Source organism: Anser brachyrhynchus (genome assembly GCF_964034855.1).
Source record: "Anser brachyrhynchus genome assembly, chromosome: 1".
Classification (NCBI taxonomy): Eukaryota; Metazoa; Chordata; class Aves; order Anseriformes; family Anatidae; genus Anser; species Anser brachyrhynchus.
In genome coordinates this window covers 1,895,671-1,911,916 of record NC_137694.1, presented here as the reverse complement: position 1 = coordinate 1,911,916, position 16,246 = coordinate 1,895,671, and the positions used below count along the sequence as shown (strand labels likewise).

Genomic DNA, 16,246 nt, shown 5'->3' with positions numbered 1-16,246 from the left:
GGAGTGTCATCGTGTCCATGTCCTCCACAGCACCACTTACTCATCTTGACATTTTGAAGTCAGTTTTCCCCATATTTTAGGCACTGTGTGTACTTACAGCCCATTCACTGCTTTTGCATCCACAGGGAGAAATTGGCAGTCCTGGAAAACCAGGAACCCCAGGATCAGATGGGCCACCTGGACCAAAGGTGAATATTTAAATTGCACATCTGCCTGCAAATAGGGAGTTTCCTAAAAGCTTTGCAGATGATGGGAATTCACTTTGGCAATGTGCTTATTTCTGCTGGAGAAAAAAAAAAAAAAATCCAGGGCTATTCTGAACCTGTTCCTAGAAGCCAGCATATATCTGGGTGGAGATGCTTGGACATCTGGGGGTGGGGAACTCTTCTCTTGCCTCTGCGAGACTCAGCCCAATTCATCCACCCAGCCCTGAAGCTCCTCATACAATACTGCACGTACCAAGCACTGGGGCTTTTTAACAAGATTTCTTTCAGTCTCCTTGAGTCAGTGCACAGGCTGAGAGACCCTGATGGGTTGCACTCAGTAAATAACATTGTAATATGAAGAAAAACAGGTTTGTTCAACAAATGCAACCATGCCAAATCTGCATTGGCCATGATTTTATCTTGGCTCCCAACAGGGCGAACAAGGAGCATCAGGTGACGATGGTGCCACGGGGATTCCTGGGGAGAAAGGAGAAAAGGTTAGTGCTCGCCACACTGCATTGAGCTGCCATTTTTAAAAGAATAAATCGCACATCCATCAGGTCGAGTTAACAAAATTATACACTTTATGCATCATAGGTACCCTTTCCAGCGGGCAAATGTCAACTGTCTGGAGCATTGAGGCTGGGACTGCAGGTGGAAAGGGCAGGAGAAGGAGGTCTCCTTAAATTCACCCTCTGCTAATGCATGAAACATCAAGGCTTATTGCACTTTCCAGCCCCTTCTTGCATTCAGCTCCACCATTTGGTCCCAAAGTTTTTTGCTTCTATCAATAACTGTTGTGGTCCCCACTCCCTGATGGTTATTTGTGTCAAATTCTGCAAGTCCTTCTCTTGCCAAACACTCCTGGCTCAGTGAGTTTCTGAGCTGCAAATGGTTGGAGGCTGGGAGATTGTTTCTGGGGAAATATCACTTCCTTCCTTTCCTGTTCTCCTCTCCCAAAAACATCTGCTTCTTTAAGAACAGAGAAGGTGTTTCACTTTGGAGACCAAGATGTGGATGAGAAGCAGAAGGAAAAGAGAGAAAATATTGCATCCAGGGGAGATGGACAGCCTCTTATTTTTGCCTACATTAGAAATTCACCTTTAGCTGAGTCTTGCAGGCATCTCCTCCTGCTGTGTTTTAATGGGAGACTTTTCTGTTCACCACAGCTCCAGGAGAAAGCCCAGTAGTGCAGATGACTAGGAAACTTACAGGCCACCTCTTGGTGACTCCCTTTTTCCTCCTCAGGAATCATTGGCTTTTCTGGGGCTACAGACTAAAGGACTCCGCTTACATGTGCAAGGGGAGTTGGGCTTTAGAAGTTTGAGGGTATCATGCTGGAGATGTCCATGTCACCAAGCAGGGAGGTGCTTCTGGAAGAGAAATGTTGGAGAGCAAAAACTTAATCTCAGCCATCCTACTGATGCTCTGCCCATGCGAGCAGACAAAGGAGAATGTCCAGGGTCTCCCTTTACTGCCAGTGTCCATGGAAATATCTGGGTGATACTTGACTGGCCTGTTTCTAATAGCACACCACCTGTGCTTGATAAAAGCTCTGAACCACTCTCTCTTGCTGATTCTCAGGGGGCCAAGGGAGTTCCTGGCTTGGGAGGCTTCAAAGGACAAATGGGGTGGCCTGGAAAGACTGGAGCTGCTGGACCAGATGGACCTCAAGGGCCCCAGGGCAAACCAGGGCCACAGGTGAGCAACAAGCATCATTAGCATGCTGTTAACCCTAATGAGGTCTGGTGTGAGGATGGCTTGATTGATAAACTCTATTATGCTGTCTTCTAGGAGATCTAGTTTTCTCCTTACCATTGTAGCTATATCATACATCCATCGATAAAGAAAAATCCTCTCCTCCCACTTCCGTGTAGTCAGGTCCAGATCTCCCACGTGGGCAAACATGACCATGGTCCCTCTGCTCTCTAGAAAACCCTATACCAGAGCTGGTGGGGCTGCCCTAGCAAGGATTCACTGACAGACACCCTCCTCCAAGAGCAGGATGCTCTAGACCTCATGGATTTACCTTCTGTGGGGAGTTCTGGTGGAAGTCCCATCCCCAGCTGCCCTCCAGGTGGTTGCACCTCACATCCTCATGTGACACAGCACCCCAGAAGTGTCCCCCCCATGCCACCGTGCATGCATACATGCCCCCCCTTACCCAGCTTTCAGTGGGGTCTTGGTCAACTTACTTCATCTCTCAGTGTATTTATCACCAGAGATATTTTTTTTTTCCTTTCCTCTCTTCTTTTCCTATCTGCAGCATAAGTTGTGACCTCTGAATGAAGAAAGGAAGGCTGATAATTTCACGTTAGCAGGGCATCGAGTGCACCCCTCCTGTTGCTAATTATCTAGAGAGCAGGGTGCCAAAGTTTCGGAAGGAGCTGGTGGCTTTCAAACCCCATTTGTGGCCTACGCTTAATAGGTGTCTTTGCATGCAAGACATGCTGGGCACCTTTTGAAATGTAACAAAAAGACTTGGAAATGAGACATGCTAATACTGTTTATAAGCAGGAACATGCTGCCCCCAGATTCTATGGTAATGAAGAGTGTCTTGCTGCTGCCAACACAATGCAGAGGGACGACACTAGAGATTAATGTTAATCACCCACCCTTAGACAGCATCCGTTAAGTAACGAAGAACTTTTCAACTGAAAGAGTACTGGAAATGAAAATACTCTTCTCAGCTGTGCTGGTGGGACTGGCTGAGTTTCAGGCTTGCACAGGAGAATACAAAAATTAACACGAAAGAGCTGGGAATAAAAGAAAAGCTGAAGTTGGGTAACTACCTGAAAGACCAACTGCGTCCCACCACACATCTCAGGGACAGCCCTGTTTTAACTCCTGCAAGGCTGGCAGATATTTGGCAGATATTGGTTGAGTGATGTATCCTTATAAAAGTAAGCATGAGGACTTAATCCACATATGTCTGTGTATTAGTATGCAGACACCATGTGCATGCACATCCATGTGTTGTCTGTAAAATACTCGAGTTTGCTGCCAGATGGGAAGTAGATCGTGCTGCTGCTTGGAAAGGAGGAAAGGAGGCAGAAACCCTGGCAGGATTTTCCTCTGTTATGCCCTGATGAATTTTTTTAGCCAAATAATGCGTCTCTGATGGTCAGTGAGTGGTCTTTGCCAAGTTAAAAGCACATTTAAAGGATGGAGAATGGAGCTGCTGTGTAGCTGCATCTGACTTTACAGGTCTGTGCTGGTAAAGATACACCAGTGAAAATTGCTTTTGCTGTCAGGGAGACAATTTGGGACAGTTCAGACCCAATTTGGTGTGAACTTCCAGATTCATTTGAATCTGGACCTCACTAGATCAGGTCTCCTGGGCCCAACCAAAGGTCTCCCTGCCCTAGAAATCCTTGCAGGGCTTCAGAGTCAGGTGGTGTAAAGGCATCTATGTAGGTTTTGTCGATTATTAACCTAATTTTCACCCTACACAGAGAAAGAGCAACACACTTTGGGAAAGTCTCTACCCACAGGGTGGGCAAGGTGTAGGACCCCATCTCCAGAACACTAAAACAGGGACTAGATCCAGACCATAGCAGCAGCACTCTTCTTCTTTTCCTTGCTCCCCAGGCTCTACCTGGCAATGAAAAATGTATCAAAAGAATCATAGCCAAAAGTACAAGCTCCCCTCATGTATGTTTAAAAGGCTGGAAGTTTTTATGTTAGCATTTACAAGTGGTGAATGCTCAGAAAGCCATGTGTGAGATAATAAATGGCTTTTGTCTGGACACTGATTAAAGAGGGACTGTGAGATGCCGCTTTCTACACCCACACTGCTACTTGTCTTTTCCCTAAATTAAAAGAGAAAGTCCCAGGGTTTGAACCGCAGCGAGGCCACCCCCATTTCTGATGTGTGAGGGCGTTATCTTAGACTGCAAGCCCTTCTCCTCCCGCTGAGACTCCCTTTCTTAAATTAGTGCCAAGACAGAGATCTGGAGAGAGAAAACTGCCTTCTGCCCCACAGCACCCGTCCTTTCTGCAGGGTGGGACCGTAGGAAGCTCCCTGTGGTTGCCCAGATGGGGCAGATCCCAGGGCTCCGACCCCTCACATCTGCTCAGAGAGCATCTGAGATCCAGAGTGCTCTGAGTATCTCCTACCAATGCCCAGCTTGGGCTGTAGGGGGAAAACCCCAAGCTGTATTGCCTGGGATCTCCATAGGTTGCTCAGGCACCACTAACCGAGCTCTCCTCATCCTCTCCAGGGCCCACGAGGAAGAAGAGGGAGACCTCCGCTCTGCCTCAGAGGGCCCCCTGGCATGGACGGGCAAAAAGGAGAAGCGGTCAGTATGGGGGTGCGCCTGCTGTCCTGGTGACACCCCACCACCACCCTACGGCAGCGCAGGGCTCCGCATTAGGGCTGGGTGAACCCTGGCTGCCCTAGGTGGGGTTTCTTGGCCCTCCAAATTTTGCAACAGCAAGAGCAGAGAGAGCATTTTACCCCCAAGTGCCAGGCACCAGACACGAGCAATGCCTACATCCTCTGCTTGGGACAACTGCTGTGAGCCCACTGGGTTGTTTTATATTAGGCTTCTTTGGGAAAACATCATATGTTGGGCCATATATCCTCAGCCGTGCTTGGTAGACCAGGAGTAAAACAATACTCATTTCAGTACTTCGGTACAGAGGGGTAATGCTCAGCCTTTCATTGCTCATCAGAGAATACAATTAAGAGCTTAATTTCAAGATAGCAACCTGCAACCCATGTCCCACATCAGTCCCTACATGCTTTGGGTCCTACCAACACCGAGTCACAACATTTTTGCATCAGGAGGTGACATTGCTTTACCTCCATGTGTCAGTGGAGGATAATGTGATGTCTCCCCAGTCTCCAACATCTGTAAGCAACCGGGGAATGAGAAAAATGGCCATCAAGGCTTTAATTTAGGTCACTCCTCCCGTGCTCCTTTTCCTTTAATATTTTTATGTATATGTAATCAACAAATCCAGTTCTCACCAGATCTGAGCAAAAATTTTTTCTTTTCAGAAAGCCCTGTTGGCAAAACTCAGCATCTCCCTAGTGCTGGGACTGCAAACCTGGCTCACATCTTCTGCGTGGTCTGGTTGGGGTTCCCAGAGGTTCTCTGGAGGCCAGATCCTCTCCACGCCTCCACCTCAGCCTTTTTGGTCCCTTACATATTCCAAAGAAACCTACCTTAAACCGTAGCTGTTAACACCCTTAGAGCCCTGCTGCCTTGTGCATATATAAGTTAGAGCAGTCACACAGCTCTTCAAACTCAGTGGGAAAGCAAAAAACAGCCCCAAAAAGCTGGGAACCTGCACCCAGCCCTTTGAGACGCAATTTTGTTCTTGTTTCCCCGCACACGGATGAGACCGTTCCTTCCAGCTTAGCGAGCTACCCACTGATATCCCTTAAATTTATGGGAAAACATGTGAGCATTTTTTTCCATCTCCATTTCTAGAGCATCCTCTCCTCTCTAAGGTGCACTTATTCTTGGAGCATTTAATGGTCAATCTACTGAGCTTTTGTAATGACTTAAGTGTTTTTAACAGGGTGAAAATGGTCCTGCTGGCCAGAAGGGAGAAAAGGGAGATCCTGGTCTTTCTGTGAGTACTTTAGTCCAAGATGACATCCTATTACACAGGCCTGAATAGAGAAAATAGGACAAACTGCCCCTAAGAGGTGTAGGGGAGGAGGGAAATGGTGAGAAACAAATTCATGCAGAGAATATCCAGGAAATGAGAGTGTTGGCCATTACCCAGAGACGTCAGACAAGCACGAGCTGGGGCAAGAGCAATGCTGGGCAGTCCAATGCCAAGGCCAAGCAATGACCCAGAGCTTAGGGCACAAAATTTTTCACCCCTACAAGGTGGAGAGCACATGAAGTTGCAGTAGGGTGCAAAATGGAAGATTCTCAGCTGAGAGTGGTGGTTGGTTAGCCCAAGGACATGGGGTAGACTCAAAACCCATGAGACCAGATGTCTCACTGTGTGAGGATTAGTGTTAGCTAGAAAAGAGATGGAGAAGAACAAAATGAGGCACAGTTACATCTCAGCTAAACCTCATGCTACAGCCCATTTGTCGGTCTACGGTGTGATTTCAGCAGCCCCTTCGCATGGATGCAGATGGGTTGATGAAACTTGTCAGAGGCCAAGGACATCTGGGGGACCATGGCTCCAGGGACAGTGCCGAAAAGGTGCTGGTACTCACTGTAAAGCCACCCTGGGCCTGAGGTGTCCCACGGTCCTCGTGGCTGGAGATGTCTGTTCCTCAGGGAAAGAAAGAAACCATCGCTGGTGACAGGATGGCCACAAATCTGCAAAGGGAATCATTTTCCCAATAAGCCACAAAACTTGAACCAAGGTCCCTATGACACCAACATCTTGGTCAAAGCAAAGCAGAGTTGGTTTCACTTGCTGGCCGAGACCAACACTGGTGGGGCGAGGGGACATAAAGCAGAGGGAGATGGATCCCGGGTAGAAAATCTCCGCTAACCTCTATTTTTCCCCCTGCGGCACAGGAGGAAGAGGTGAAGGAGGTGGTCAGGAGCGAGATGAGAGGCAGATGCAGTAAGTTGGCTGGCGAACCGCACTCGGGGCCATGGCTCTGACATCTGCCGGTGACTAAATTGGAGCAATTTGAGCGCCAGCACATGCTCACCCGGCAGAGCAAATATCACCCCATTAGCAGCCAGCGGAGACATGTCACCTCGCCAAGCTTGGAGACGAGCGTGGGTTTCTGGGCCCTGGGGTCTCCGCTGTAGCCCTGACCTCGTGCTCAAACTCTTAATATTTTTTTCCTTCGAACCCTCTGTCTTCCCATTTCTTCCCCAGTGGTTTTGTCAGTAAAGGTTTCCTCGCTGGTCACCTCTGTTTCCCCACTGATCGGTGAAAGACACTGGGTCACAAGGGGAAGTTTGGAGCTGCGTTTTGCCAAATAACAACCTTTTAATTCCCGTCTACTTCGTGGTGCTTCTTGACACACAGACCTCTCTTCTGCAGCAGCGAATAACTGCCAAGCAGGGCCATGGCAGTAACAAAAAACAAAAAAAAAAAAAAAAAAAGGAAAAACACATTTGTGGATATTTTTACCCCAGAATCCCCACATCACAAGGTTTTAGGGTTTTGTGGTCTTGCTTTCCTTGCCCAGCTTCCTGAGCACCACTTGTGCCCCACTCCCTGGAGCCTTCCTGTGGCCAAAGAGGGTTTGGGTTTGTCCCCTTGCACTTGCCAACATAATTAAGATGGACTCGCATTTGTTTCTGCCTAGAGATATTAGGAGGCGTTTTAATGCCTTTAAGGGGTAAAAAATGCAAAATAATCCATGAAAACATGTGCTACCTATAAAAATAATGATTTCATTGGAAGAATAAACTTTCCATAGGGAAGGAAGAAGTAGAGAATAAACTTTTGCCCTGTCTTGTGTTTACAGATTGTGGAGGTGAGTTGGGAAGGATGCTCATGGAAAGGGGTAAGGCTACTACTACACACACAGAAATGTATGTGAATGTGCAGTGGAGTAAAGGATGTTCTCTCTGACCCAAACAGTCTGAAACTGGGTGAAAAGATGTTAAGAATAAGTGTGTTTTGTTTTGGTTTGGTTTGGTTTTTTTTCTGAGATTCAGCATGGAAAATGACCCTGGATCACCAAATGCTTTTTAGATCCTGGCTTCTAGGGGGACTTTTTTTGAGGGGAAGATGAAAAAACAGGGTTAAGAGAGACACCAAGAAGTCTCCTGCTTCCACCCTGTACTGCAGGACAAAATCAAAGCTATTCTTGACAAATATTCCCAACACCCAGATTTAAAAGCTGCAGCCACAGGAGCTCCTCTCCATACCCATGAAACAGATCCTGTTATTCCATCATCCCAAACCCTTAACACAAAAAGCTTCTGTGCCTGCATTGTGGGTGTCTATGTGTCATTTAAGCTCCCACTATGGGCACCTAATGTTTATGGTCCATGGAACATGGAGGGCAAATCTGATGGTGCTGAAATAGACCCATTTGGTCAAGGGCTCAACCTCTGTGCTGGATTAAAGGACAGTTAGAGGAGTTTGCTTTCCATGTGGGCAGTGCAGTGCCCGAGGTGATGCACCCCACCCCAGGTAAGGGATGGATGTGTTTTACACTCTCTGTGTTGGATCCCGTCTCCATGGGATGTTGTCGGGCTTCCTGATGCGAGGACATTGCTGACTCGCATGGCACCAAACCCTCTTGTCTGCAGCCACCACAGTTAGTCTTTTCCTACCTTGAAGCTGTATTTAATGTTTTAAACAGGAATAACCAAAGGAGGAACTTGAGAGCAGCAACTCACCTCTAAAATGAACTCATGTTCTTCAGGAATGGATTTGCTTTATTTTTTTTAAGCCTTCATAGCACATTTTTTCATAGTATATGAAAGCAGAGCATTTCACAAAGCAGAGACTTTCTAAAGAGAGAAATAGGTTGAGAAGCAAATAGCTGGGATACTTGGCAGCATCCTTGCTCTGGACATAAAGAGACAGTACAATCACAGACACACGGCGTAGCTGGGAACTCCCTTGGCATAGGACATTACACCAGACACAATATAGCTTTTTCTGGGCTCTGTTTCCCCTCCTGCTCTGTATTTAGAAAACAAATCTGTCAGGGTAGAGAGCATCTCTCCCTGGTGTCTCTCCAAGGCCCCGTACCTGGGATCCTGCCCTTGCACTGGCCTCCACTTGCTTCCGCAATGTCCATGAATCACAGCAAATGAATCCTGCACAGTGAATGCTCTCGGACACAGAAGACTTCATGTTTCTATAAAAGACAGCCCTTGCTGAAGTGCTTTGCATTCATGACTCAGGTTCTACCCAAGGGATTTGCCTGTTATCCAGCTGGTCAGTCCTTCAGCCAGGAGCACATGGTTCTCTCTCCATCACTCCTGTTCAGAGCATCATTTAGATGTAGCACTACATTTACAAAGGAAAGCAAAGCTGCATCAAAACCACACTGGACATGCCACGGAATGTTAATCTGGGATGGATTCAATCTGCTGGTCCAAATCACTTCAAAACATGTTTCTGGGTTTGCACATCCAGGCTCCACCAGATCTGCCATCCTGTAACCATAAACACTGTACATACATAAAGCCAAAACTCATAAAATATCTGCCTCACTAACGTGCCTGCCAGCCCAGTCCTGGTCAAGGTCCCACCTATCCCATATGGCACTAGGTGTCAGACAGACCCTGTCTGAAGGGTGATGGAGCCACAGCCCCACTGGCATCCAGATACACAGATGAGGTTGCAATATTTTACCATTTTTTTCCTTAGTTGGTCTTATCTGAGAAGGCTGCAATGCTCAGCACATCAGAGGATCCACCCCATAGAGATGCGACAGGTCCCACAGAATTTAATTATACAGGGGACTTTGATCACAGCTCCATCCTAAGCATCACTGCAAATGTGTCCATGCAGTGCCCATGGCAATACCAAGGAGTCCCACCACACTGGCTGGGAACTGCTTCCTTTAAAACCAGCTTCTGGTCTGCATAAATTTAGTATATCCTTCTGACTTTGATGAGAAGACAATAGACAGTGTGATCTGCCCCTAAGTGCTTGCCTTTCTCAAGAGTACATGTGGTTTGGGAATGGTTTCCTACCTCGACCACAAGCCCATGGTCTGGAGGTTACGGCCAACAAAACATGGCATTGTGTTGAACTATTTTTCCAAGCACGGGGGGCTTAGCTGTAAAACCATGGTGCCAGATTTCATCCTCACTGACCCGGCAATTAAATCCACAGGCCTGGAAGCAGCTGAAATCAGCAGGCGGCTCCAAGGGTATTTTGAGGAACAGGAATACCCCGGAAGGGATGGTGAGAACCAGGAAGAAATGCTCAACAAAACCCAGAGCATGACCACGTTGGCAACATCATCGGAGACTTTTATGAACCCTTCACTTGTTGCAGGTAGGTGCAGCTGCCTGGATGCATGCTGTTGGTCTTTTCTACCATAGAAAATAATTCTTTCACCCCCTTAGAGCACACCATGAACCCTGTGCTAAATCTCTATCACTGACAGTGGGCAGAAAGGAAGCAGGAAAGGGATTTCCAGCAAGGGCTCCTACACGAGATCCCCTGTGCTGGACAGGGCTGATCTGTGGCTCGAAGACAAGGTGATCCAATGCTCCTACAAAGGGCAGTGGGTGAGGGAAAAGCCAAATGCACGTGGCCCCAGTGATGACTGCCACTTTTGAAAGGACACATTCCTAAATGCTGGAAGGAGGCAGCTGAAGTTTTCGGGCTGATTTTGTCCCACTCACATCCTCTGCAACTTCTAGTAAAGCTTCCTGCCAGCCAGAAATTACATCTCTGAGACCAAAGACTTGAGCTGTTATAGACTATTTCTGCCCAGGGCCTCGTGAACCATTTAATGGGTAAAATTTCTGATTACAGCTAAGGGGAAAACAACCAGCTCTATTTGTCTCTCTTTGTGTTGCCCAAGAGAGAGGGGGAGACAGAACAGCCAGGGTCCTTCTCTGCAGATGCATGCAGTCCTGGCCTGCCTGTACATGAACACCAGTGGGTCTGTGGCATCTCCTCATCTACCTCTACACCAGGCTAATGGACAAGGCAAGAGAATGGTCCGAGCATGGCCTGGGATTGGCCACAATTTTAGGAATTATCAGTCTCCCCAGTAGGATCTGAAGCAGTGCTGGGCAACTGAGATGTAGCTACCATTTGGGGAGGATGAAGGCTGCTCAGCTATAGAGAGGTGACCCATGTGCTTCTACTTGTCCATGGGCTGGAGGGAGGTTATGGCTGTTCTGCAGGCACAACCGATGGGGTGGCTCCTCAGGAGGCTCCAGGACCCCCTTGGGATTCACTGTGACGGTGTCCTGGTGGAGAAGCTCAGGAGATGAGTCTGATGGACACGGGGAAATCTGTTAGTGCTTGGCTGAGAATGGCCTACTCTCCAGGAAGAGGACAGGATGGGGCAGTTTTAGCTGCATTTCCAATCATCCAACCTTTCTTCCGACCGTGAACCACTGGAGTGAGTCTCTGGGGGACTTCTTGGCCCAGTACCATGCAGACCTGATGACCTGATATAGTCCCTTCGGCACATAGGAACTACCAGTCGGATATCTTCCTTCTTCCATCCCTCATGGGTGGCTTTTCAGGGACCTATGGGCCTGCCTGTGCCCTGATGGATTTGACCAGAAGCCATTGATACCATGAGCTTGAGGGGTTTCTGGCTACCTCTGCCCTGAATTTAGACAGCAACCTGGAAATTATCTTCACCCAATAGGACTCCTGTGAGCTGTCTTTCCCCACGTCCACCTAATTTTCAAACTCACACCACAGACATCCATGGACCTTTTGATCTCAACTTCAGCTCTTGGATTTGAGCCTTGATTTATGGGAGACGGAGTGAAAGCTTGATGCAGAAGGGCTGGTGGGCAGGAGTAGGGGACTTGGGGCTTGCTTATGGAGCACTCAGAGTCCAAACACACTGCAGGAAAGGGCAGGACTCAAAACGAGGGAGAGTTCAGTCTCATTCCTTGAAATTCAGCAAATCAGAAATTAAGATGTTTACACCACGACTGCTCAGATTTTGTCACGAGGAGGAGGAGGTTGGGTAGCATGGATGGATGGCCATTGTCAATCCAATATGGGTAGGGGATGGCACCAGTGCTTCAGCTCAGAGAAATAGGTATTTGCAAGGCCAGAAACATCTCAGCAGAAAGGAGCCATCTGAAATGCAATGTCCCGTGCCCCTGCAGCAGCCTTGCACAAGCTCTGGTCCCCCAGCAGCTGCGGAGCTTTCTGCAGGCTGGTCATGCAGCAGCCAAGTGGATGACCAACAAGAAAGCTGGCCAGCCAGCTCACCAGCTGGCCAGCCAAAACATCAGTGGGCCAATCAGCTATGCTACTTTGGAAAATATTAAAAAATAATAATAATAAAAATCACATTGCACTTTTTTAGCATACAAGACCCCTGATGTTACATCATTTCAAACCTCAAAACAAGTGGTAGCCTGTACAGGTCAGTGACTGCAGTTTAGATATGTTCACCTTTATTACACTATTGCACTTTCCCTGAGCTTTGGGATGCATTTTAAGTCAAACCCATTGACAATGACCCCAACTTTTCGCCCATATAATCTGCTCAGGACCAAACAAACCCCCAAATCCAGCTAAGCCTGCAGCCAGCCTCCAACCATCGCCGCCTTCCTCCTGCCCATCCCTCAAACTCTCACCTAACGTCTGCGTAGCACTGCGAAGACGTCATCCATCTGGGTTTAAACTCACTTTATATCAAGGCAGCATTTGGGATCTGGGCGGTTTCAGATCGATGGAGCGTACCACGCGTTATCGAATCACAGCTGCCGCCGTCGCCAGCCGACAATCCCATTAAAGCCTGGGTCTGAGGCAGGAGGGCTCATAAATCGCTCGGCTAAGTGATGAGTGCGGATAGGCGCTCGAAATGTTAACAGGATTCTGCAGTCGGAGGGTTATTACCGCCAGATTACAATCGCTCCTGGCTTTTCAAAGCTCCCAGATTTACAAAACTCCGGCCTGACATTTATCTCCTGCAAACAACCTCAAATACTTCCATTTTCTCTGACTAACACCCAACCTTTTTGACTGAGTTGTTTAACACCATTAAGAATTTTATTGCCGCCGGTTCCTCCCCCTGCCTCACCAATCGCTCCGTGACATTTATTAAGAGAACTTGTTAGCCATAGGAAAGCCATGCAAGGCTCCAATGATCAATATTTAAATGATGGCTAATTTGTTTGCGTGCCCTCATTACGTGTAATTTCCATTTGCTTCTCCAGCAGCTTCCAGCGTGCAGCAGATAACGGGGCCCTCTCTGCACAAGCGCCGAGAAGCCCACAGTCAATTACCAGGTGAAATACACTGAATTAAGTGACATTTAGCGAAGTCAGCTCCCTAAATGCTTTCTGGCCTTGAGATCAAGGGGATGCGGGGCTGAAAGTGTTACAGGTTCCAGCATGTAGCGGCTCAAATCTCAGATTTGAGCTTGGCTTAAGGCAGCTGCATTTATCCCCACCCCAAAAAACCACGGTGAGATTCCCCTGTGCAATGTCCCCTAATACAACCATCACTACAAAGACCCCCACCCCAAGAACTGGGGGTTCATTTCCCCCTTGCAAAGCTCAGAGACCACTGTGATGGGCAGCCAGTGCTGTGGAACAACACGGAGCTTTGTGCCCATCCCACTATCGGGAACCCACTGCCAAATGCCCACACCGCTGGTCCTTGCTGCCCCCTTTCCTCCCCCAGCCCCATTTTTTGGGAGAAGGTGCCAACCAAAGGGCAGGGGCAGCTTTTGCACCATCCCCATACATTTGCCCAAGGTGGAACCAGGGTGGCTTTTGCCCACCTGGGTCTCACACGTGAGTGGTGTTGGGGTTTCCCTGCAGCCCCCTGCCTGCAGCCGATGGACGAGGGCTCCTGCCGGCACTACGCCCTGCGCTGGTATTTCCACCCCGCGGCGAATTCCTGCCGACCTTTCGTCTTCGGGGGGTGCCGAGGGAACAGCAACCGCTTTGAAAGCAAGAGGGAGTGCGAGCGGAGGTGCAAAACCTCAGCAGGTGAGGCAGCCCTTGGCTCTCCAACCCTCCTCTTCCTCAGGAGGAAGCCCAAAAACCCATCTGTGATCCATCCACCTCCATCGCCCGGTGGTGCCCCACCAGGACCAGGCAGGAGGGCTCCAAGCCCCAGCAGGACAAAGGCAGCTCTGCTTTCTTTGATAAGCTGGGATGATAAAGGGATGCTGATGATTTGGAGCAGCAGGGGGAGGAAGGGGAAGAGGCCAGATGCAAAGGGGACTAGGGGGACTATTTGTTCCCTCTACCCATGAAGAAAAGGGAGTTTTCCAAGGCAGAGCTGCTGCTTTGGATGGCAGCAAAAACCATGAGGAGGCTGATTTGCCCACAGGCCTCTCCAGGATGGGCTGTCCAGCTGGTTTGGTTTTTAATATATCCTGCTCCCCCAAGCAGCCCTATAACCGGTCATTCTTTCCCATCTGTCCCTCCAAGTCTCACTAATTTCTCTAGGTGCCTCTAATTTCAAGGTCTTCTCCTGCTCCCAGCACGTTTCCCACCCTGGTCCCCTCCAGCCCCTCCTGATTGCTCCTGAGCATCTCCTCCCTTGGGCCACAGCCACTGATGGGCTGCAGGGTGGATCTGTGGGTGATGAAGAGGGTCCAGATAGTTTGCTGGGTCCTGACAGTTTGCAGGCCTCGAGCTCGTCACCCCATGCCTTCTGCAGGAACCCGATCCTCAGACTGCTCCATCCAAGTGCTTCTCTGGCCTCTCCAGCCACCAAGGGCTTGGGACTGAGTTTGAAGCTGGTGGAGCTGCCTCGATCTAGCCCAGCTTGCAAGCAGTCCCAAACACCCCTGCATGGGCTTCTTGTTTCACCAGGGGTTCAATGGGCAAAACTGACTCCTGGAAGACCAGTTGGGCTGCTGTTGCGTGATGTAGGCTCTGGAGGGTTGGTTTTCCTGGTTCTTCCTACTCTCCAGGCACATGGCAGCTTGCCACAGGGGAAATGGGCTCCTGCTGGCCCTGGCAGTAATGCAAACACCACTGCTGCCGAGCAGGGCATGAGCTGAAACACTTTCCTAGAAAGACATCCCTCTCTCAGCCTTTTCTCTGCGGGGAAGAAACCCCCCTGGGCAGCAGAAGAAATGTATTAGCTCTCCACAATAAATTAAAAAAATACTGGTGAGGTTTACCTGCTCTGTCTTCAAAGGCATTTTACAAAGAGAAGGAAATTAAAGGTGGGGATGTATGAGTTCAGGTTCCTTTTGGAGTTTTCAGGTGGTCCATATTTGATTGGTTGGTTTTTAGACTGGCATCTGCTGTACTTAAAATCAAGACCATTGCACACGGTGTTATCATCCAGTTGAAACTTCCTGATAAGGAAGGGGTTTTGCAGAGCCTGAGCTTCCCATTCTGTGAGGAAGAGGGCAGTGCAAATATTTGTTGCTCTAAGCCCAGTTTAGGACAGCCAATGCCGTCCCAGAGAGCTGAAGTGTTCCTTGGGGAGCACAGGTATGTATTGACCAGCCAGGACGGGGAGATTGGCTGCCCCGGTGCAGCTCCACATCTGCACCCCCCTCTCTGGGGCGAAGCAGCCACTGTGGAGTGGGAGTCATCCAAAATTAGGCCAGGTCCATGTGTCCTCCACATGCCCATTTCTTCTTGCTGGCCCTAGAGAGTGTCCAGAGCTGGCCCGTATCGGGATAGTTGCTTTATGGGTACCTGACATGTCATGACATGACCAGGCAGAGACAAACGCATGGTGTTAGGGCCTCCTGAGCCAGTCCAGACGTGGGAGGTCCAAGAAGAAGCCCAAGTTACAGCCAGCCTCCAACATCCCCTTTGTTTCCTCTTTCCTTTCAAAAACCAGACCGAGGGAGGTGATCCGCTGCAATCCACGCCTAAATCAAAGAGAAACAGAGCTGCAAGAAGTGTCTTCAGGACTTCTCGGAGACTGGACAAGCAAGACAACCCATTTAGCATGAAGAAGCAACAGAGGTTGGGAAAAAAAAAATCAAAAACTAATTATGAGCAGGAAACAAAGCGATATGAGGAGAGCGAAGCACCTGATTGCTCCGGAAAGCTTCGTCTGGAGGCTCATGACTGCACTGCTCTCCTCAGAAGACTACTGTGCAAAACCAGACAATGCCCACCCCCGAGTTTATTTTTGTAAAATAAAAGTGTGTTAATGCTGCTGTGTATCATCCAAGCTCATAATTCACGTGGAACCAGTAACCCTTTAAGAAAGGCTGATGGGAAGCTGGGGGTTTCCATTGCACCGTGTTGTGGGCAGGCTGAGCCCCATCCTGGTGGCATAAAATATTTCAGCTTAGCCTTGACCTCCCCAGGGCCTTTATTGAGTCCCAGATTTTATGACAAGAAAAAAAAAAATGAGGTTTGAAACCAGGCCTGGCTTCTCCCTGCAAAATGCCAGCCCCAAGACTTCAAGGTGTGTGGAGGTCCATCAGGTGGGAGGGTAAAACTCGGGGGTTGGTGGCCACATGGATCCTGCTGAGAGGG

General features: G+C 48.8%; 1 protein-coding gene across 1 annotated transcript in view; it reads left to right on the top strand.

Annotated features, from left to right (window-relative positions):
- LOC308188614 (uncharacterized protein) overlaps positions 1-15,920 on the top strand; it is a 113,208-nt gene extending 97,288 nt beyond the window's left edge. The window contains exons 81-91 of the mRNA XM_080577820.1: positions 126-188; positions 641-703; positions 1,791-1,907; positions 4,430-4,507; positions 5,739-5,792; positions 6,707-6,755; positions 7,618-7,656; positions 9,954-10,118; positions 12,992-13,063; positions 13,601-13,771; positions 15,597-15,920. Coding sequence (XP_080433946.1) covers positions 126-188; positions 641-703; positions 1,791-1,907; positions 4,430-4,507; positions 5,739-5,792; positions 6,707-6,755; positions 7,618-7,656; positions 9,954-10,118; positions 12,992-13,063; positions 13,601-13,771; positions 15,597-15,610 — 885 coding nt within the window. The 3' untranslated portion in view covers positions 15,611-15,920. The remainder of the gene's footprint in view (positions 1-125; positions 189-640; positions 704-1,790; positions 1,908-4,429; positions 4,508-5,738; positions 5,793-6,706; positions 6,756-7,617; positions 7,657-9,953; positions 10,119-12,991; positions 13,064-13,600; positions 13,772-15,596) is intronic.
- Positions 15,921-16,246: the final 326 nt, after the last annotated feature.